The following is a 24,422-nucleotide window of genomic DNA, read 5'->3' on the forward strand; positions in this document are numbered from 1 at the left end:
TTTCCAAAAACTCTGAGCTCAGAGTTCTCTTCTCATATGAGACTGAGCTCTCTGTTTTTTTCCCCAGAGTGCTCCAGTATTGTTTCCATAGATCGAGTTGATGACTCTCAATCATACTGTTTTTAGATGCAACATTCCATCTATGAGCTCTATCAGAGTGCCACAAGAGCCCCTCCTTAGAACAGTATTTGAAAATCCATGCTATGGTAAGTGTGCAGGTGAAGTCTTTGCACACTTTCTGAAATCCACATTGTGGTAAGTTCACACTCTAGTATTCTGTGTTCTTTCTAAAATCCTATATGGTGAGGGCCTATATGGCGCGCGTTTGCTTCGTGCCCTTTCTTGAGTTGGTAAAAGTCCCATTCATCTTGGGCGCCACTCCACCTACGTATCCTCGGATACCTATCTAAACAGGGTGTTGCTACTAGAGAACTGTCGAGAAAGCTCTTTAAACAAGCTTATGCATAAGCTAGCAGTAGCCCCTTTGTGACAGGCAAGACTTGAAATGCTAGGTTCTTAGCCGTATCCCTTTAAATGAATCTTTCCTGATTCCAAGCCTTCAGCTCTACCCTGGGCCGAGGCCCTAACAATTACGTTGGGTATGTAGCTTAGGGCTTTTGGCCGTAAGGGGTACTGTCACAGACAGACGTCTAAATGTCCCAGGGGCAACTCTCATGGAAATGGTAGAGTTGGTACATAGTGATCGCCATAATTCTGGCCTGCACTCCCCTCAGCATGGTGGCGTGGGTATACTGTTCCCCAAAGCGACCCCTAGAGGATGCAGTTCGAAGTTCCCTCGAAAGGGAAGAGAGCCGTGAAAGAGTGAAACGATCTGTCCACACCCGAAGAAAGTAAGCTCGCCAGTATGGGAGTTTTTTGGTTTTAATGAAAACAGCATCTTAGACAGCCCAATCTGCAGAATTTGTCGGGCTATGGTTGGTGCGAAAGGGTGGCAACACCACCAACTTTTTACCCATCTCCGTGTCCATCACCCTGTGGATTACGCCATTTTACAGAGAGTAAGTTGTGATTATTTTACTAGTCATGGAATGAGAAATGTGACATTAACCTGTTAACAGCAGATTTCTGTGTTCATATTTAAGGGTCATTGTTTATTAAGTAATGTTACCTCGTTTTCTTTACTCGTCTTATTTGTGTGTATGTGTGTGTGTGTTGTATTTGCACGTGATATTTTTTGTATGTATCATAAGTAAGGGATAATGTATAGCGAGGATGTTGTTATAGCGAATACAACCCCGACAGGCTGCTTCTTGAGCAGCCTGAAGGGGTTGTATTCACTATAATTAATGTTACCGCCGCGCTATACATTATCCCGCTTATTACATGGCTACCTAGCAATTAAATCATTACTTTGACAGAAATTACTGATTTAAAAAGCAGTTTATTGATTTAAAAATGATTGTATTGCTTTCGCTAAACAGAACCAAATCCATAGCAACTCTCTGTTTTTCATGGCAATGGTCTGTTATCAATAAATAACAGACCGCATTCTACATTGGAATTCAACCAAGCCATGTAATAAAAGATTTTAAAGTATAGGTAACGTTGTGCAAGTTAACAGGTTAAAATATCAGTGTTGATGTTAATATTATTTCATACCGTTGAACCTAACAGTTTTTCTCTCTTGTTATTTCATAGGGAGCTCCAAAAAGCCACAGAAAGCCAGAGACATAGTTTCAGGTCAGCTGACGATTTTTGAGTCTGACTCCAAAAAACCCCTACAAAGTTGAGAACTAGGTATGGGTTTTATTGTATAATCCAAAGAGAAATGAACAAGCAATGGTCAAAACCAGAATTCAATCCAAAAATAAACAAATAGGAAAGGGAACAGGAAACTCAGAAGACGAGGACACTCGGAGGGCGAGGAAACTGGCTGACGGAATGAAAGGACTCCATGAAGACAAACAGGAAAAGACTGGTTAATATAGGGAGGATAATGACTAACAACTGAAGACACCTGATTGCAATTAACCGGAGTGCAATTACTGTGATGAAGGGACAAGGCTTGTGGGAATTGTAGTGCCTATGGTGAGGTGCCTAAGAGGAAGTGAGACCACTAGTGGACACCCAGGGAAACAGAGACCATATAGCGTGACATGTACTCACTCTCTCTTGACTGTCTCCCTGGAGATCAAAGGTGCTCTCCTCCACTGCTCAATCTGTCTTGACTATATATAAGGACAGAGAGAGAGATGATTACAACAGTGCATTAACACTCTCTCCCTGTTAATCATGTAGCTACCATGCTCACCATTTCAATAACACTCTTCTGCTCACTCTGTCCCTTCTTGACTTCACTATCAGACACCTGCTCCTCTGCCCGAGTGCCGCCGGAGCCGCCATGGCTAGTCACCTCCATCTGCTATGTTCACCTGTTTTTGCAAAGTGTCGTCAGGTACTGTAGGCCTGGAAACTGAAGCTACAGCACTAAAGATGTCGATTATTTTTGCACATGTTGAGGCATTACCTGGAAGTTTATTTATTTATTTTTTGGCCGCAACCCCTTTGCGCTTTTGTTTCTCCATCCTAAATCCACAGATTTCTGGCTCTGAGCCACTCTGACACAAGAAACAGAAGGGGAGGGCTGGAGCCTGTTAAGAGATGATTGGGCCAGCCCTGTGTCAGTATGGAAAATACTGATACCGCTGTCCCTGCTTTATGGACCGGTCGTTGGCCAATTAAAAAAAACGTATTATATCGACCGGCCTCCAAGTGCGTCGGCCCACCAGGCATTTGCCCAGTATGCCAGTTTACCAGTCCAGTCCTGGTTTTAATACATTTAGGTAAATGGGTGCAGAGCCAGTGGTGGTTTTGTAGGCAAACATCAATGGCTTGAATTTTATGAGAACAAAGATGCACAGAACAAATAATCATGGTCTAAATATCATATAGCATGCATTTTTATTTGACTGCTTCATCTGTTGATTGCACAAAAGCTGTTTATGTGGTAAGAGGAGTGAAACACGCTTTTCCAATGCTACCGTGATGTCTGTGAAACTAATATGAGCAAAATATGAGCAAAAAAAAAAAGTCTGTGCTACCTGCCAGTGAACTCCATGCACCCCTCCCCCCAGCCCGCTGATACCACTGCCCATCATTGAGGTGCCCTTTGAGCGAATCGGGATGGACCTAGTGGGGCCGCTGCTGAAGTCCGCCAGGGGACACAAACACATCCTGGACTATGCCACCCACTACCCTGAGGCCATCCCCCTCCTCACTGCATCCTTGTGTCATGTGCTTCTTCACCCCGTCACACTACACAAAAACAGTGCTTTAAAATGTGCAATTTCTAAATGTTATCCAGTTCAAACCATATTACAGTACTGAGACTGTTCTTTTTAGAGTTAAAAATGACCAGCTCTTATCATCCAATCGTGATTATATCTCTCTATTAGTGCTACTGGATCTAAGCACTGCATTTGACTCTATCGACCACAACATTCTTTAGAATATACTAGAAAATTATGCTGGCATTAGTGGAAATGCATTAGCACAGTTCAAATCATATCAATCTGACTATTGTTATTACATAGAGGTATCATATCTATCACAGGTGCAGTATGGAGTACCACAAAGCTTGGTACTATGACCGTTGTTTTTCATACTCTACATGTTGCCCTTGGGAGATGTCCTCAGGAAACATAGTATTAGCTTTCTCACTGATTCTGATGACACTTACCTCTATCGTTTGTTCGTGGCCTGACGAAACATACTAATGCAATAAACTAACAGAATGGTTGATTTAACAAATCTGAGTGACTGGTAATTTCCTATTGTTAAATTCTAAAAATATAATAATAATAATAATAATAATAATAATAATAATAATAGTTTTAATAATTAGTTAATTATCGGACCAAAAACCTCTGCATTTAATAATCTAGAACACTGTCTAACACTTGATGGCTGCTCTGACATTCCTCCGTCATCAGTTAGAACCCTAGTGTGCTTTTTGATAGGAACCTTTCCTTTGAAAGTCAAGTTTCTATTTTGGTGAACCGCATTTTTACATTAAAAAATATATTTAAATTACAACCTATGCTGATGTCAAATGCAGAAACTTGAATTAGTGCGTTCATGACCTCAAGGTTAGATTACTGTAATGCTTTATTGGGTGGCTGCTCTGTGTGCTTAATAAACAAACTCCAGATTCTCCAAAAATGCAGTAGCTAGAGTTCTTACTAGAAACAGGAAGTATGACTATATTAGCTTAGTTCTCTCAACAATGCACTGGCTCCCTATTAAACATTGTATACATTTTAAAATCTTGCTATTTAAAGCCCTGAATGATTTACCTCCTCAGTACCTGACTCATATCACATCAAAGATTTTCATGTCCACTGTGATCTCAAAAACTCCATTTGGTAATACCTTGAAAATCAAAATCAGCTGTAGGCTGTAGATCCTATTTAGTGCCCAAACTCTGGAACAATCTACCCAGCGATGTCCGGGAGGCAGACAATATCTGTCAGTTTAAATCGAGATTAAAGACTCATCTCTTCAATCTTGCATACATACAACACACAATCACTTTTCTATAATTCAGATTTGTTAAAGGATTGTTTGGCTGCATTAATTAAGTCAACCGAGATCACTGCAGCCACCCAGATCCAGTCCGTTTCTAGTGCAGACAGTGGATCAACACCTAGAGATGATCTCTTCAGCCCTGAATGTCAGCGGAGACCATGTCAACTAGACGAACCCTAGAGACAGATCCCCTGGACAGCAATCAGCCCAAAACCACGAGAAACAGACGAGTCCTCTGCTTAATCTGTAGTGTGTTGCATTTTTAAGCACACCCATGGGTGCACAATTGGGCATTAGTGCGCAAATGCATTTGCTATTTAACCTGTTAAGTGTCATATCACAAAATGTATTAATGTATTTTATGTTTTACAGTCAAAAAACTTGTTACAATCTTTTTATAATTTTGACAAAATACATATCGTTGGAAAGGTCTGAGTCTCAAGATGCCCTATTTGGTCATTATTTTGTGATAGATGTAATATTTTTAGATAAAGGTAGACAAAAAAAAAAACTGCATTAAAAAATTCAGTGGAGTTTGTGTGTCACCCGGTGGATGTTTGTGGTATAAATAAAATCTCACAGGAACATCATTTTTTATATACATATATATATATATATATATATATATATATATATATATATATATATATATATATACATATATATATATATATATATATATATATATATATATATATATATATATATATATATATATATATATATATATATATATATTCATTTAGCAGACGCTTTTATCCAAAGCAACTTACAAATGAGGACAGTGGAAGCAATCAAAGACAATGATATACAAAAGAGCAATGATATATAAGTGCTATAACAAGTCTCTTTTTTTTAAAGAATAGAATTAGAATAGTAAGTGTTAAAGTTAGAGGGTCAAATAAAGATGGAAGAGTTGGGTTTATATATGTATATATATATATATATATATATATATATGTGTGTGTGTGTGTGTGTGTGTGTGTGTGTGTGTGTAAAATTTATTTGGAATAAAACTTATTTACACATTTTGTTGTCAGGGATTCATCACAGTCACTTCAGTCACCATCCAGGACAATAACCAGTTCACAGTTACAGTTCTGATCACCCGCACCTGCTGTCACCAACACGCCACACTATAAGAACACACACTTCACAGTCACTGATGGACTGTCCTGGTCTCTCTCAGCTGAACTTAAGTGAAAAGACTTACCTACTGTTTCTCCTGTGATCTTTCAGTGACTCCTAGGATACTGATCCTTGATCTACAACAAACCTGCAAAAGATAATAACCATAAGTACTCGGATAAGAACCCCTGAAATCTTCACTGTGTTAAAACTCATCTTCATTTACCTCCCCAGTTCCATTCTTCTGCATCCTGTCAATAAACCATCCTGTTGCACTTAACTGTTGTTTCCAGCCTTGATTTGAGACATTTTATAGCAATTCAAGTGTAAAACCTGTTTCTGTGAAATACAGTCCATTTAATTTACAGTAAATTTAAACGTCTAACTTGATACTTTCATATTTTGAAATGATTCTACTTCTGCAATAAAATGCAACCTTAAGTTTGTTTTTCAAAGTGTTCATTAATTATAACAACTTAAGTTTGGAAAGTGCACTTTCATGTCTATATTAAAAAATGAGGGGTGACAGATAAACGCGGCGCCGGATGTGAAAATGAGGCTGAAACTAGCCAAAAACATTTGCATTAGTAAAGTATTGGTCATTATTAGACCAATAATTATTGAATAAATGTTAAATAATACCATGAAATTCTCTCAAAATAATAAATATTATCTAAGGTAAAAAGCATATATATTACATTAATTTCACAAAAGTTTTTGACCTTTAACAACACATGTGACTCCCAAATTAACAATACCAGAGAGTTAAGAGAAAGACATACATTAAAGACATTAATTATTTTAGGTATTTATTTATTTATTTATTTTTGCATAAAAGTACAAGAGAGTAAAAGTTGGTAATCAAACAAGTTGATGATCAGTTCAGATGTGTGTTGAAATGTTTGGCCAGAAAGATGCTCCGCCCCACTTCTGTTTCCTTTAAGATGACCTAAAGTGCCAATGACTGCATTTCATCAGACCAGCATCTGTGCTAAACTTGTTAAAATGGTAAGTATCATAATGTTACTGATCACTACAGAATTTATATGTAAACATTAACTGTTGTGTACTGTGTTTTTTTTTTTTTTTTTTTTTTTTTTTTTACTGTAATAAGTTCTTAGTTTTGCCTTTACAGGCATTTTTGGCTCTGGTTTTGGTATTTTGTGCCTGTGTCTCTTTAAGTGATTCTGCCTGCTCAATGACACTTCTAAATGCAGGTAAATAAAACACAAACACATAAAACCATATTTTTAATTCTTTCTTTAAAATTCAACAGTCACTCTTTTTTTATTTATAGTGCCCATTTCATCAGAACATGATGAGTTAATCATCACTTAGTAACTTTATATCAAAACAATTTCTTTTTTTTTCTTTTTTTAAACATCAAAAATAATAAATGCCTGGATACTTCTGTTTATATATATATATATATATATATATATATATATATATATATATATATATATATATATATATATATATAATAACAATAAAAACATCCTATTTCTGTTTTACCTTTTATTTCAACGGTATTGGAGAAAATTGCGCTGGATCAACTTTAACATTTTCTGTCAAGTAATTGTATCTATGATTTTTTTTTCAATATGGTTTTAAGTCTGCTCACAGCACAGAGTTGGTTCTCTTAAACGATATCTATCTACAGATCCCAAGATTCTATGGTTCTTATTCTGTTAGATTTATCTGCTGGATTTGATGCTATGGACCACCCCACCCCTAGCTACACAAGAACAGAAAATATTTAATTATAACAATGAGACACACATCCACTCATCATACTACATATTTAATAGGTGGTGTATATACACTATTAGGGAACAACTTACTAACTCTTAATTTTATAAAATTTAAATAGGGGCAACATATTGTGTTGATGGCTATGATAACTCCAAGCATCCAATGGGAAGTACTTGGACAAACAAACAATGTGTCAGATGTACCTGCTCCACTAATGGAATGAAGTGCTGTGACAGGTAAGACACTTAACATCCTAACTGTTGTTGAAAATTTTAGAAAACCAAATACATTGTTCTAAAATTGTTTTGTTAATTTAATCTTGTCCTTCAGTTTTTTTTTTTTAACAAAATAAACCACAACAATTGATATACAGATATTACGATACTGCAGATAATACAATATTACTGAAATAAGTCATGAAACACTTTCATGACTGACTCTTAACACACTCAAGTAACATAGTGAAGCATGTACTTTATTATAATTTTACTGTAGTGTTATTCAATATTATATTTGAAGTATTTTTTATTTTATTTTAAAAGTACAAATATACTGTATCTAAATACATGACACAAAATTTTCAATAGAAATGACATTAAAGTATGTTTTAGTTTACAATAAATGCTTGCCAGTACATGTAGCACACATAAGCATTCTTCAAAGACAATGCAAGTATTTAAATTATATATGAAATGTACATACGTCCTATTTAAGTGGGTGATAAAAGCACACTTAAGTTCAGCTGATTGCATTAAATATACAATTAACCTATAAGATATTGCCATTTAATTTAAATTATAATAATGTTTAATTAATCTGAGAACATTACATTCAAACTTAAATTCAAAATTAAGTATATTCTTTTAAAGTATATTATTTCTGTATTAAGTACTCTTTTTAAATGTATGATAAAGTGTACTTTTTCACAAGGGTTGTTCATTATTAGCTCCATTAACTTTGAAAACAGCTTCACATATCTTATTATTAAACACTATGCTGGCTTGTTCATGTGCCTTTTTTTAACACATTTTTTATCAGCATTCATGTTTATAAGCTGAAGGATGAGTAGAACTTTATTTCTGTGATTATGGACAGGATGTTGTGGGTTTGATATTTCATGACATTTCCTTTTATGTTATAGGATGGGCCGAGTGACTAACCTCTCTCAAGGCTGCACTGTGAAGTACGATAACAACAAATGCACATTTAAAGTGTATAATCCAACAAACCCCAACATAAAGTGTTCTTATGGCGCTGTTGGAAAATAATCTCCAGTGATCGAGTAATGTGTCCTTTTTGGATCCAACTTGGACTACACTGCAAAAAAAAAAAAAAAAAAAAACGTGTGCCCATTTTACTTATTAAAATTGAGGCAACTCTTTGCATCAGCTTTTTGAGTATTTTGAACTCATTTTATTTTTGTTTGTTCTATTAGACTTTACATGTTTTAAACCTGCACTCTTAATTAATGGCAACTCAATTTACAAAACCTTGTTGTTTTTAAAGTATATTTATCAATTTCTTATAAGCTTCGGGTTTTTTTATCCAAATGTATTCAATCTATACTTAAGTTATTCTACAATAGTGTAATGAAACTTTAAACAGGCATCTCAAAACTAAACATTTATTCGCTTTACAATGTTTACAACAGCCCAACAATGAAAAATACAGAGTATGATTAACACTATTTTAACTCTTTAGTTTAGGGACCAATTATCACTATTAACTAGTTGCTTATCAGCATGCATATTACTAGCATATTGACTGTTTATTTGTACTTATAAAACACATATTAATGCATTATTCTGCATGACCTTATTTTAGATCCCTTAATCCTACAACATACCTAAACTTAACAAATAATTTATTAACTATTAATTCTACTGAGAGAAAACTCCCAGACAATAGTGAATGTGTTTCCTACTTCTAAAGTGTTACCACACATCCTTTTCAGATGAATTTATTCACCTTTAAATAAAGCTGTTTACAGGCTTCAAGTAAAAAAAAAAGTACTTGAAGTACTTAAACCAGTGTATATTGTGTTTTGAACAGTGTTTTGAACAATGTTAAAATATCAATTTCAATTACATTAAAACATTTAATCAACAATTAAAAAGTAATAAAATTCTATATAGTGTTTTTACACAGTAAATTTTTAAACATATGTATACAGTATGTGGGTACCTCATGGTTTATGCTGGGTCTACATGGGTTCCAAGTGGACATGGTCCCAAAATAGGCATCTTATCTGGGGCCCACTTGGGTCAGCTAAGTAGTTCCCATATGGGCAAAAACAGATAGGCATGGGTTCTAAATGGGCAACACAAATGAGGCACATATGGGTTTAACAAATGGGTTAGACATGGACAAATACAATTAATCCCATAAAGGCTGCCTACACCGGCCCAAGGTAGTACCCACATAGGTAATGTTTGTATGGGTTCTGAACAGGGAAAGACGTAGGAGGAACTCTTGGCCAAAATATGGGTCAGACATGGGCAGACACAATCATTGCCTTCTAGGTTGGCTACATGGGCTCAAGTAATACCCACATGGGTAATATCTGTATGGGTTGTGAATGGGGAAATACATATTGGGTAGTGATGGGTCATTCATGAATGATCTGTTCATTGCGTCTGTCACGTGACAAATGAATGAAAGATTCTGATGGTAAAGTAATTATTTATGTTCCCATAAATCACCTTTGGCTGTGTTTTTATGATTTCCTAATTTGGAATATTATCAATATTGCATAGGTGGATGTGTTTGGGGAATTTGGCTGGTAAAGGTATAATATTTAATGCCACTTAAATGATTGAAATAAACTTGAAGACTTGAATAAAGATTTGGTCATTTTGATGAATGAGATCAAAGGAGAGAGTTAGTAAAATGATCCGAACTTCCCATCACTAATATAGGGCCCTCTTGGGTAAGATATAAGCATTCTGGGTAAGACATGAGCAAACATAATGAGTCCTATATAGGGAACATATTGGGACATATAGTGCACAAATAGGTACTATAGGTACAGATTGGACAGTGTATTCGGAATCTATCCAGTAGTGACTTTATTCTCCATAGAAACAAGCAAGTCACCATCTTTAGAATATTGTCTTTGAACTTTTGTGCAGTTTGTGCCGTTTGTGCAGTAGCTCTGTATATTTCTATGGCATCGCTGTTATTTAGCTGGTAAAGTGGTTTTATGTATTGTAGAGTTAACAAAAGGGGGGGGGGGGGTAATATAGAATTATAAACATAATTTTAATAATGTTACATTATGTGAGCAAAATATTTAACTGATATGAATGAACTGCACAAGGGGAAAAAAGTATCCTTTTATTTATTTATTTTTTGGGGGATTTACACAAAAAGGTATTACAAGCATGGTACAGTAAATGTGATTACTGTGATATCTGTCATATAAAAGCACATCAAAACACTACCATTACAGTTGTACAACCATAGTAAGTATAGGTGATTGTTGTGCTATTACTATACCATAGTAAAACTACAGTTACTGTGGTAAAAACATGGTAAATATCCCGTTCCTGGGTTTTAACTTCAAATTTCATTTGTTACTATTGTAAGTGTTGTGATTACCATGATTTTACTACAAACATAAATTTACATACAAACTTACATCTTTGAACCTTACATGAATATAAAATGGATCGAAAGTCTATGGAATGTCACGTGACCGACAGAGTTTAATCACACTAATTAGCAGGTGTGTTCATTTAGTTAAACACAATGAAACTCAAATTCAGCCGCAGATGACTGACATAATACAGCGAATAAACAATAGCAACTGAGCATCTTTTTAGGCTGGCCTCAGCCAGTCAGTTGAGTTCGTCGGTGGGGGGACCCTCTCAGCTGTGGGCCCCTATAATCGTCACCACTTTTCTCCTCACTAATTTGACACAATCTGAATAGTAAAAGGCACTATATAAATAATGGTGACTTGATTTGAATTTAACATGCTGGATCATGACTGAATGAATTGCCTGTGTGGTTAATTCTATACATTTTACAGTAAACTCTTGAAGATCCTAATCCCTTTGTCTGACCCCAGTTATTGTGACAACTTGAGGCTGACACAATCATATATTGAGCAATATATCAGGAAACATCTGGTGTTGTTAAATGGTTATGAAACAGTTTATTATAACTGCTGACAAAGATAACAATTTTCTAACTAAAAACACATTTTGCAAGCAATAACTACTCAATAACACAATATTCACAGAAGATTAATCGTAAAGGGTCCAATTATACACCTGGTGAAATGTGTTTCAAATATTGTGTTTTAATTTTCACATCCTGTGCCAAGTTATTTAAATAGCAACCCTTATGAAACAAAAATATATTGCAGTATATTGGAAAATATCATGTAATATATTAGGCATATATTCTTATATATAATAATTTTTTCCAATATATAGCAATATATTGAAAGCGGCAATCATTTGTATATTTTGCAATATATTATATAATATATGTATCATCAATATATTATTTAATTTATTCAAATATATAAAATATTAGAAAATAAAAAGGGAAAATAATATATTACAATATATCACAATATATTTTAAGAAATATATTGGTAAATATATTTTCCTTTCGTAAGGGAAATGCATTTGTGCACCCATGGGAAGGCTGGTCTGAAAACGAGGTGTGTTATTGTGCATTGTTGGCATTTTGCTATTTTGAGGCAACTGAAATAGACTATGCCTTTGACCAAGTGGGCCCTTTTTTAAGGATCTAAGTGCATGGTCAAAAGCGCATGGCTCAGTTGAACTTAGAGTGTGTCTGAATCCGCTTTTGCAATGGTCAGCGCAACCGGCACATGATCTAAAAGGATTGTCCATATTGTGTATGGGTATGTTTTGGGTGTAACATGCCATAAACCAATCAGTCTCATCTCCCATTCACTTTAAAAGCTAGTTGCACTCGTGCCATGATTGATTCGTTATTTACATGGCGGAATTTGAAAGACGCAAAAGTGAACACTTCTCTAGTGAGGGAATGGATTTGCTCATGTGCTTAATTTTGATACATGCAAAGACTATCTATTATGACATGTAGGCATTTTTATATTCATGTACACAATAATAATCTTTTACATTTTAACCAGCACGCCAATGGGCGCACAAATGGGCATTAAAGCACAAATGCATTTACTATTTAAGCTTTTAAGTGTCACCTGCCCAACGTTTGAAAGCTTCAAATTTTGAAATCGGACATTGCGTTACCATGGGACTGGTACTTTAAAATATTTTTGTGGTCTTCTCACACTAAATTTCATATCATAAAATGTATTACTGTATTTTACTATCAAAACTTTTTAGAATCTTGATAAAATACATATCGTTGGAAAGTTCTGAGTCTCAAGATTCCCTATTGGGTAGTTATTTTGTGATAGAAGTAATATTTTCAGAGAAAGAAATTTATAACAATAGAATAAAAAATTAATAACAATAATTAAATGGCGCTTGGGTGTCCCCTGTTGGATGTTTTTGGAATAACGTCCTAAATAAAACCAGGAACCTCAGTTTATATATAAAAAAGAGAAAGATATGCATTAAAGACATGAAAATAATTTTTCTGCATAAAAGTACAAGTGATTAGTTAAAGAGTTAGCTCACCCAAAAATCTAAATTGTCATTAATAACTCACCCTCATGTGGTTCCATACCCGTGAGACCTCCGTTCATCTTCGGGACACATATTAAGACATTTTAGATTTAGTCCGAGAGCTCTCAGTCCCTCCATTGAAGCTGTGTGTACGGTCTACTGTCCATGTCCAGAAAGATAAGAAAAATCGAAAATACATTTTGGTCCAAAAATTGCAAAAATCTATATTCTATCTATCTTCCTCTATCTTCTGATGATGATAATGGGCCTGATGTTGACATTTGTGGCTCTGAATAAAAATGAAAACAGCAATTAGTAACAAATCCTACACTGACGCATATATGAAGTAAATATTACATGAATCAGATTACATAACATAACATAGACTCAAACGTCTCACCAGGAGCTGTGTTTGAACGCATCAGCAAAGCACACTAAAGTTTGATGTGCTTTTCAGCTCCAGGGCTTTGGCAAGATTTCCAAATTCCACATTTTTGAACATTAGGTCCAGCAGTGTAGCCAGTGACAAGGCTCTAGAACTCTCATAACCTCCAAATCTGGAGTGCAGACCTTCTTACTATAAATACTATATATATGAGCCTATAAGCCAAAACAGGAGAAAATCTAATTTATAATAATGACAATAATATGACAGTTATATCCAATTACATGGTTAGTATGGTCATTGTGGCCTACCTAATTGTACAGTTGATTCCTGCGTTGCATTTCCTTTTTTCTGTGCAAGCTTGTGCTGCAACATCCTGTACAGTGGTATAAGCTTTGAAGAAGACACTCTCTGTTCCTCTGACATCTCTGTTATTGCTAGTTTGTATGGTTGCAGTAGTGACAATAATGTCATACTCAAGACTTGTCAAGGGAGCAGTATCATTGTTTAAATTGGAAAGTGCAGCACCAACTGGCTCATATGAGGGGCCGTACAAGCCATAATTCATTCTGGCACTCTCACACGCATACATTCTCCTTTCACATAAATATATTCTTGCTTTCACACACTTACATTCTCCTTTCACATACATATATTCTTGCTTTCACACACTAACATTCTTTCACATACATATATTCTTGCTTTCACACACTAACATTCTTTCACATACATATATTCTTGCTTTCACACACTTACAATATCCTTGCATACACTTCTACTCTCTCTCATACACATACATTCTCCTTACACATACATATATTCTTTTTGCTTTCACACACATGCATTCTCCTTTTACATGCATATATTTCAATCTTTTTTGGTATCCATTACTTCCTGTTTAAGCAGGAAGTCTCTCTCAGACCAGGAAATACATGTGCAAGACCTGATCAGCTCTTCCTCCCAATTTTACAGTTATGCTGTTTAAAGTCATCCTTTTTTTTCTTTTCACGTTCATATTAAGTTTTTAACTTGAACATATTATGTAAGCTACGTGTTTTACAGATCTGTGTGCTGTGTGATAAGACACTGATTTTGATTGTATTAACAGGGCTTAATGCTAAATAAATTTTCTACTGGTCCGGTTTGGCCAGTGGTTAATTTTCTTTTACTTGCCCTGGAAAAAAATTTCACAGGACTTGCCACGATCAATGACTTACGGTTTTCATTGTTCAAACTAACCTTGAACAAAAAAACTAAAAATATATATATATGCAACATGAAGCAAGTTGTAACGAATTATCACAGGAACGAGAGATCCAAATGCAGTGCATTTAATGGGTAATCCAAAAATCAGTATTCAAACAGGCAAGAGGTCATAACCATAAAATCAGTCCAGAAACAAAACAAACAAGAAACTAGAAAGCACAAGGGAATGTGAGAAAACCGGGTGACGGAAAAACAAGGACTCCATGAAACAAAATAAAAACAGACAGAAAACAGAATATTTGGACAAGTGATGACGATGAAAGTGAAGACAGCTGAGTGCAATTAACAGGTGTGCAATTAACCGTAAGGAGTCGAGCCTGTGGCTTTCATCTTTTGCAGAGGCGCTGGGCTGGCAGCCACCTTGCACTGTGGCGCTGGGCTGGCGGCCACATTGTGCAGTGGGGCTAGAGTCGGCCATCCCACCTGGAGAGACAGGTGTGGCTGGGGTATCCCACTGAGACCGATGTTGTAGGTCCATTATGAACCCCCAAAAATCAAAGATCTCCAGCTCATCCATCTCCCGCTAAGGCACAGGGTTGTCTAGGCAGGCATTAAAAAGTTCTTTCAGTGCCTCATCATTGTACCCCATGCCTACCGCCATAGTCCAGAACAATTGCGCTAAACCACCCACCTCACTCCCCTTTTGACAGAGGGTGGTTAATTTTTGTAATCTCCCCCTCTGCTCCTCCATGCTGGCTGGGGAACGGATACGAAATCCCACACCGCTGGATCTGGTTTGGATGGAGTCCTTCTGTAACTAATGATCACAGGAACGAGAGATCCAAATGCAGTGTGTTTAATGGGTAATCCAAAAATCAGTATCCAAACAGGCAAGAGGTCATAACCATAAAATCAGTCCAGAAACAAAACAAACAAGAAACTAGAAAACACAAGGGACCGTGAGAAAACCAGGTGACGGAAAAGAAGGACTCAGAATGAAACAGAATGAAAACAGACTGGTATATATGGCCAGGTGATGATGATGAAAGTGAAGACAGTTGAGTGCAATTAACAGGTGTGCAATTAACCGTAATGAAGGGACAAGGCTTTGTGGGAAATGTAGTGCCTGCAGTGGGGTGCCTATGGGGAAGTGAGACCACTAATGGACACCCAAGGAAACACAGACCAGACAAGACACAAGTGCACAAAACAAAAACATCAGATGGGCTGAATGAATATTTTATAATTACTATTTATTATTATTAGTTTTATTTCCTTAATTATATGTGTGTATGCACTATGTTTGTACTTTCTGTATTGGAAGCTCCTGACGAAATTTCTTCTGTGTGTAAACACTTGGCAATAAAGCTCTTTCTGATTCTGATTAAAAAAGGCTAATTCAATAAAAAAAAACCTTGGACGCTTGTAATACATCTATCTGGTAACACGACTTAGACTGAAATAGCGTCCTCAATCACAACTCGCTCAAAGGACGAGGCCATGTAACCTTTTCACGATGATAATATATATATATATATATATTTTTAAACCCAGATAGCTTGCTGAAATACTTCTGCGGCTTCCTCATCTCATAGGCTCACATTGGTGATACAAGCATTGTAGCATGTCGAATGTGCTGTTCCATCTCACCTGTATCAGTTTCAGAGTTGGTCTGCCCATCAAGCCCTGCATCTCCACAAGCTTGTCCTTTGCTTTGCAGATGGATCTGAACAACCCATCTATCTTTCCGGCCTTCTGGCATATTTCATTGATGACTGGGGTTTGATCTATGGCCTGAAGGAGTGGATGTCGAGTTGCCATATCCTTCATACTGATATTATATTATATTATTACATGATTTCTTGTTTGACTATTAATCAAGTTATAGCAAGAGTGAAATGTGTAACCTTATGTGTGCTGTATTTCTTTTCCTCAAGATTAATGTCCACATATTATGTGTGTGTATCCAACCGTAATGATAAGACACTCGCCAGTGCTAGAAAGCCTTGAATTTTAGATAAGTTCTCTGTGTATGTGTGTTAGTATCTGTCTGTACAGGGAGAAGCTCAGACAGTCCCAGGACAAACAATCAACTGCCAGTGTCCAGCGTATCAGATATACGTCTTTGGAGAGTTTTATCTAGGTTTTGGAACCAATTAGAATTTTGTTGACTCATGTATTGACGCAATTAGTATCCTCTGTCAGGGTATAACTGTGGTTGATTTTGTATTGTACTGGGGGGCGGCCTGCGAACTCCTTCGAGAGTGTTGAAGCTGACTTCTGCTGATGAAACTGCAAACTATTTTCTTCATGTAAAATTATTATTATTAATTGAACTCATCTCTGAGTCCTGGTCTTCATTGCGACATATCTGGTCCTTGGGTTTTAACTGTAAATTCCCCTACAGTTAATGGTGGAGGATCGACGGGCAATAGTTCTTTGGTGACATCCCTGATCAATCATCAAACCAAGGTAGGAAAGATTTTAGATTTAATATTATTGGTTAGGAACTGTCTGTAAGTGGAGGGGGTCGAGAGAAGGAGGAACGATAGACTCACTCAGACGTGAGGGGGTAGACACCAGCTCCAGGGTGGAGTAGGTAAATTGGTGTCACAATATACCTGTAAATAAGTAACCTTGTGAGTATAAGGGGTACAAGTACACATCGGTAGGTCTTGATATAAGATATTTAGAGATGTGTACAGTTACAGAGGGAACAGGTGCACACCTATAGGTCTTAGAGAGAGACGTAAAAATTTGTTTCTAGGTGTGCACAGTCCAGGGGGGGACAAAAACGCATTCTTAACAGGCATGTGAACCCGTAAAGGGCAGTGCTGGGTCAAGCACCGAGGGACAAAGGACACATAAGGCCGTAAATAGGCAGTGCTGGGTCAAGCACAGAGAGCCAAAAAGCACGAGAGGCCATAAAGGGCAGTGCATTTACGGCCGGGTAAGCCAAAGTAGGGGTATGGGAAATCCCGAGAAGAATGTAAGACGCTAGACGGGGGTTCTAGTCGTATCTCGCTCTTCCAACTCTCGATCACCCACCATTACAGACAGGGGCGCCCCGAGCTTAGAAATAGGCCAGGTCAGTGGTTAGGGAAAAGAGTATCCAAAATTAGTGTTTAAAAATAAATAGTGATAATTCATATGTGCACCTATAAAAATATAGGGATATATGCAAAGGGAAAGTATTGATTGATCTGGGATGCCTCAGGAACAACCCCAAAAGAGCTAAAATGTAGTTTTCATGACCCTGATTGGATTGGACCAGTATATGGAAATTCTGGAATATACTTTGCAATTTCATCACGCAGAAGTCAAGTGCTGTTGGTAAGATCGCCGCCTCAATATGTTTTTGGTTTATGATAGAAATATGACTGACAAATTAGGTAACCTGGTCAGCCCTGATAGAAATAATGAAACAGAAGAGAGCAAATGCTGTAAACAGTTTGGCTCTGAAGCTCTGACTTTAAAAAAATATATATATTCTCTGAATTCATTTAAAGAATGATCAGTCTGAGCTTTAATTCTGATTGTAATGTTAAAACAAAAACTTGATTGGCTTTAAACTTAGAAAGAACCTGAGAAATAAACATTTATAAATGTATGTGCCGATTTGTTAAAAATAATCCCAGAAGTAACTGAGTGATGATTTAATCTGATTCTCTGTGCATAGAAGGTTTAAATGACAAAGAATGATATCATAAGACCTGTTCCAGTTCCTATATAATTGTTGAAAGTCCTGACAAGGAATACTGAACAGAATTCTGGGTTAGTGAAAAAAAAAACTGTAGGCACACAAATTGGCAGTGGCATTTTGGAAAAACTTAGAAGCTTATGTTTTGTTAAAAAAGATAAAATTACTTTGACTACAATGAAGCCGTTGTTTTATCTCATGCTGGCCCCCACCATGACTCTGGCTTAAGCTTTAAAAGTACCAGAGACATGTTCTGAGTAAAAAAAAAAAAAAAAAAAAAATGTAATTCCTATATTTACTAATGTTTGGCCAAAAGAGTAATTTTATTGTTGGATTGCAAAATTGTAGCATCATAAAAAAAGAAAAAAGAAAAGAAAAGAAAATTATTTTTTTGTTTATGAGATGATAAAGTTGTAAACAAGTAACATAAACGGGGGTTTCAAAGTAACTTTGAAGACAGCATGCTAGCAAGACCCAAAGTAATATACCTGGGTCAGATAACCTCTGACAGATTTAAAACCAATGTTGAAATTCAGAAGCCATGGCCAGAATTAAGTGAATGGATAAATACAAGTTGATGTAAAAGTAATGACAATGACTGCAAAGAACTTTGAGAAACATTTGAGTTGTGAAAATAAAGTAAAAATACAAATATAAAGATGTTTATTTTTAAAATGCATATAATTTCTGACAAGTTTTAAACTGGGCTAGAGTAAAATGATAGTACGATGAAATTATGTTAAAAATGAATGAAAATGCATTGTTACGAGTCCTGAATCCCTCAGAGTTCTCTCTCTCTCATTCAAAGTAAGCTAAAATGCCGTTATCTGAGCTTATGTTTAAGTGATAAGATATTTATAGTACAGCACAGTGTTTCAGTCAAATCATAGGCAGAGATGCTAAAGGACATGCTAAAAAGAGTTCAGATTTAATGTATTAAGAGGGCAATTGGTAGTTAAATGTTCAACTGCCCAATGCATGTAAGAAATAAGAGATTATAAAAATAATGAATAACAATTTAGGAGCAATTGTTGAAGAGACATGAGGGCTTTAAAATCATAATACAGACCCTGAGCTATAGATGTAATAATTTTGAATAGTTAAACAGTTGTATTGCTATTTGTTCTATGACCAGTAACTTATCTGTCTTATTTTTAGTCTCCACCATCATACAGGGCCTGATGGCTGCAGCTACAGAAGCAACAGAAAATTGCAATAAATGGACGGGTGTGAAAAATAAATTCACTGAGTAATCTCAGCATGATAGTTTGGAGGTATCCAATTGAGTTTAGCGATTAAATATTAGTTTGATTAACCTTTTTCAATGTTTTAACACTAGTAGGTGCTGTCAATGGCTCTCATGGTTCTTGAGTGCACCTTTCCTAAGCTGCAGGAAATACTGGATTCTGGAAGAAGACTGTCGAGGATGTTGCAACGGGAAAGAGTGGTTACCAGTGTGCATGAGGTGATTTCTCAATGACGGGTAAGATCCTCTTCTGGCCAATAGGGGACAACCTAAGGCAGGGGGTCACCGCCACTGGGCACCTGCCCTGAAGGGAGGTGTTATATGTGAGATGGTAGTGGAGTTGAGCGGATGCTTGATAGGCCTAGAGCATCATTAAGAGGGGAACTGTATGAAGTACAGCAATCTGCCTCAAAATGTGAGCTCCTCCAGACCTGATCACCAGCAACCGCATTCCTTGACTGATTGTTGTGACAAGCGTCCACAACTTGATGCAACTATGCCAGTGGATCAAACCCTGAGGACAAGGAGCTTATTTATAAAAAGTTAATGGCAATGGGCTTTCAAGAACCATCTGAGACCATGTGATGACAGCCATTATTTTGAGACAAAAATTTCTTATGAGGCTAAAATGATATTGAACTAATATGTCTATATCATAGTCTTTACTCATGCAGGTCATTAGGCATGACACAAGATGATAACAAGATATGGTGGTGGCTAAAAATGAAGACTGCTTCTGCTTAATCAAGAGATGGTTTAGATAACAAAGGTTAAGGGAATTAAGCATGTAAGGTAAAAATAATTTTAAAGAAATGTTCCTAGCATTATGTATTTTAAACAGTTTAAACTGAGATTTTAGATCTAGAAACTTTGACATTTTTAACTTATTTGAATAATTTAGGGTTATATGTTGTAATGAATTTTATATTATAGTCTAAGTTAAAGTTTGGCGAAAATTGTCTAAATAAATAAATAAATAATTTTTTGCACAGTAAGAGAGAGAGAGAGAGAGTGCTTGAGTGGAGGCAGGGATAGTGTTCTTCTTCTATTATTGGCCTGCTAAGAAAGAGTAACCAAAACAGAGCAATGATTTTAAGACCAAAACAACCCAGCTGATTTTTCTCAAAATAAAAATCATTAATGAACAGGCAAACTTTGAGATTAGATAAGAGATTAGGTTCAAACTAGGTAAAATGCACAGACAATGTTTAAGTTTAAATCCTTCCGATTTAATACCAAAAGGAAAACCTTAAATATGAGCTGTTAAAATATTAATGTGTTAAGTATGTGCATGCACAAGGATGGCTACTATAAATTTTTGGGGGACAATTCTGTTCCTGTTTTGTTTCAATTGAGTTACTAACCTCTGGAATGAGTGTTTTATCATTACAGATGTGTTAAGTGAAATTACTTTACAGAAGTCGGTAATTCTGAGTGAAACTAATGAAAAGACAATGCCGAACATGGGACAAGCTTTAAGTGGATTGGTTATCCAGCTCTGTCTGCTACTGGTAATAATGACTTGTTTTGTCTTTTATAATACTGATTTAAATCACTCTCTGGATTAATATGTTTAAGAGTGTTTATATGATTGGATTTGTGAAATTTAAGTTTGCCGTCCAAAATGGGTTTAAAATCCATGCCTAAATTTAAATGAGGGTCTAAATTTTAACAAGTTAACACTTTGTTGTTTGAATGGTGATGGTAAATATTTTAGACTTGACGGCAGAAAAACAGTGACAGATTGGCTACGTCACTAACCAAATTATCCAGAGAGCACCCTCACATAAAGAAGCCTGGTGGGAAAACAAAGGAGCGAATCCTGCTTGTGTAATATAGTGCAAAACTTTACGTAGTGGTTTATGTAGAACAGAGATAAGTTGAACAAAAACGTGTGGATAGCCCCTTAATGGAGCAAATCCATAACAAGAGGTTTGAATTAATTGAAATAGCACAGCAAAAAAAATTATAATAATAAATGTTGTTTAAACAACACAATTGTAATAGGCTCTATGGAGCTGCTTATGAACACCTGTCAGGTCAAATCAAATTAATATTGTGAACACTGACAGGGCTTTTTGATAATGTATACTGTTTCAATACAGATTTACAGAAACTGAGGATGTCTCTTTAATAAATATTTGGGCGTTTAGAACTAAGTAATAGTATTGTTCATTTAGTAATAGTATTGGGAAATCTGTGTGCTTTTTTTTAGTTTATAATAATTTATGAGTAAATAAATATCACTACCAATTGACAAACATGAACGAGGGTTTTAAAGACATTGATCTCGTAGCTGATGTGTAAGCATTTATCACTGACAAAACAGTGAGAACTAAATTGACTTAATACGAGGTATTGAGGATTTGCTTCTGAATGTGTCATTAATATAGTCTGAGTACAGTAATATGGTATGAAAATTGACAAGATTTGCATTTGAAAAAAAAAAGGTAATGATAAGGCAATGAGTATGGTTAACAGTAATGTCCTGGTATAAAATACATGCATGACAATAAGTGGATAGGTTAGGTGTATTTTTGAAGTTAGACACTTCGATACTTAAAATGTAATTTTGATCAAATGTTGTTAACAATGACAAGTTTGGGTTAATGGTTAATGTATGTTTAAACAGCATGTGAACTATGATGACTGCAAATGGATTCGTGGTGAAACTAAAACTTAATAAAAGGGCTATTAAGTAATAAACTAGGAACTGCTCTAGGTTTTTGAGGAAATTATGATTATCATTATTTTTTTTATTTTTTTTAAGATGGCTCAATATTGATCTTACTTATTTTTGGTTTGTTTAATTTTGTGTTTTTAACACCAAGTTTGGAATGAAAGGGTAAAATAGATAATCAATCTCTATAATTGTACCATTGATGGGGAAAATTATAGATTTTCATGAAATAAGGGTATCTTTACTGGGATTTAGGTTATAAGCAATGTCTATATTTGGTATCTGTGAGGTGACTGAGGGTCTGACATATGTCAGGAATGCAATAACAGTGGTTATTCATTTAGCCCGGCTTCCAGAGAATAATATATATACGTTTATTATAATGAGTTTATTTTAAGATATGACCAAATTAACTAAAATTCATCATAGTTGTATAAAACATGCTAAAAGAAAACAAATAAGGCAAATATCCTTCTTAATGGTTAAAAAAAAAATGAATTGGTTATAGTGTATGCGGTTTTCTTTAATGATTTGTTAAATCTGGTTAATGAATATGCAAATTTAGTCTTAAGGCTGTTGGATAAATGTTTTGTTTTAGAGGGTAAGTGTGAAGTAGCTGTAGTAGGAAGAGAGGTATTTACAAAGATATGTTGATGAAAGTGAGGACACTTTTCCAGGTAGAGGGACACACAGAATGATTCACTGGAAAAGACATTATGTGAAGAAAGACTAGTGCAAGTGGCGATATTGTGGGATTAAGTAAGTAGATGAATGTATATGGGAAGTAAGAATGATTATGGGAAGTATTTTGTACAAAATAATGTGTTTATTACTAGAAATGTCAGCCAGTACCAGAGATCTTAAGTATATGCACCTGCTTAAGTTGACAAACAGCCTGCATTATTAGCATGCATCACAACTACACCTGACCTCATTTATTAGACCAGATGTGGGGTATTAGACCCCACATTGATCTAAAACGGGGGACTGAAGGAGTGGATGTCGAGTTGCCATATCCTTCATACTGATATTATATTATATTATTACATGATTTCTTGTTTGACTATTAATCAAGTTATAGCAAGAGTGAAATGTGTAACCTTATGTGTGCTGTATTTCTTTTCCTCAAGATTAATGTCCACATATTATGTGTGTGTATCCAACCGTAATGATAAGACACTCGCCAGTGCTAGAAAGCCTTGAATTTTAGATAAGTTCTCTGTGTATGTGTGTTAGTATCTGTCTGTACAGGGAGAAGCTCAGACAGTCCCAGGACAAACAATCAACTGCCAGTGTCCAGCGTATCAGATATACGTCTTTGGAGAGTTTTATCTAGGTTTTGGAACCAATCAGAATTTTGTTGACTCATGTATTGACGCAATTAGTATCCTCTGTCAGGGTATAACTGTGGTTGATTTTGTATTGTACTGGGGGGCGGCCTGCGAACTCCTTCGAGAGTGTTGAAGCTGACTTCTGCTGATGAAACTGCAAACTATTTTCTTCAAGTAAAATTATTATTATTAATTGAACTCATCTCTGAGTCCTGGTCTTCATTGCGACATATCTGGTCCTTGGGTTTTAACTGTAAATTCCCCTACAGGCCTTTTTCACAATCAAATTTAATTATGAGCAGAACATGGGACATGGCGAAGGTGGAGAAACTGAGTGCTTAGGATCATGTTGGATGCATTGTCAGTCACCATGCACTGAACTTTGGAGGTTATCCCCACTCAGCCATTAGTTAGGCTTTAGCCTCCATGAGATGCTGGGCTGTGTGGGTTTGGTAAAACCTCCTTACACCCAGTTCAACATTTGCCATTTTTGCCTCTGTTATGTAATGGCAAGTTACACCAAGATATCCATCCATGTTAAGGGAAGACCACATGTCAGCCGTAAGAATAACAAATTCTGCCTTTTGTAGGGTCCTCCATTGTCTTCTCCTTGGTTTTGTTGTATCTTTCGCTGACCATTGTTTAAAGCACCTTCCGGGATGGGAGGACATATCTTGGATCAAGCTTATTCTCAAAGGCCCTGAAACCCTCTTCCTGCATGATGGAGAAGGGCTTCAGATCCTTCACCACCATGTTTAGAAGAGCCTCATACAATTCCCTCTGTCTGCCTTTTAAAAGAGAAGATAA

The 24,422-nt window shown here is 35.9% G+C and overlaps 1 protein-coding gene and 1 long non-coding RNA gene across 3 annotated transcripts; one reads left to right on the forward strand and one right to left on the reverse strand.

Moving 5' to 3' along the window:
* Window positions 1–3,053: 3,053 nt before the first annotated feature.
* Window positions 3,054–13,147, reverse strand: LOC113039698 (uncharacterized). Its single transcript, XR_003275059.1, has 3 exons — window positions 13,111–13,147; window positions 5,762–5,824; window positions 3,054–3,276 (listed from the first exon to the last, which is right to left on the reverse strand). It is a non-coding gene; the product is annotated as an uncharacterized LOC113039698 (long non-coding RNA).
* Window positions 6,586–8,820, forward strand: LOC113039697 (small serum protein 2). Of its 2 annotated transcripts, none has more exons than XM_026197719.1 (4): window positions 6,586–6,684; window positions 6,812–6,893; window positions 7,550–7,667; window positions 8,573–8,820. In XM_026197719.1, the coding sequence occupies exons 1-4, from the start codon at window positions 6,637–6,639 to the stop codon at window positions 8,697–8,699; spliced, it is 375 nt and encodes a 124-aa protein (XP_026053504.1). In that variant the 5' UTR covers window positions 6,586–6,636; the 3' UTR covers window positions 8,700–8,820. The 2 variants fall into 2 exon arrangements, with proteins under 2 accessions (XP_026053504.1, XP_026053503.1); XM_026197718.1 differs by having other exon boundaries at window positions 6,622–6,684; window positions 6,791–6,893.
* Window positions 13,148–24,422: the final 11,275 nt, after the last annotated feature.

The sequence above is a fragment of the Carassius auratus genome, chromosome 22, assembly GCF_003368295.1.
Source record: "Carassius auratus strain Wakin chromosome 22, ASM336829v1, whole genome shotgun sequence".
NCBI lineage: Eukaryota > Metazoa > Chordata > Actinopteri > Cypriniformes > Cyprinidae > Carassius > Carassius auratus.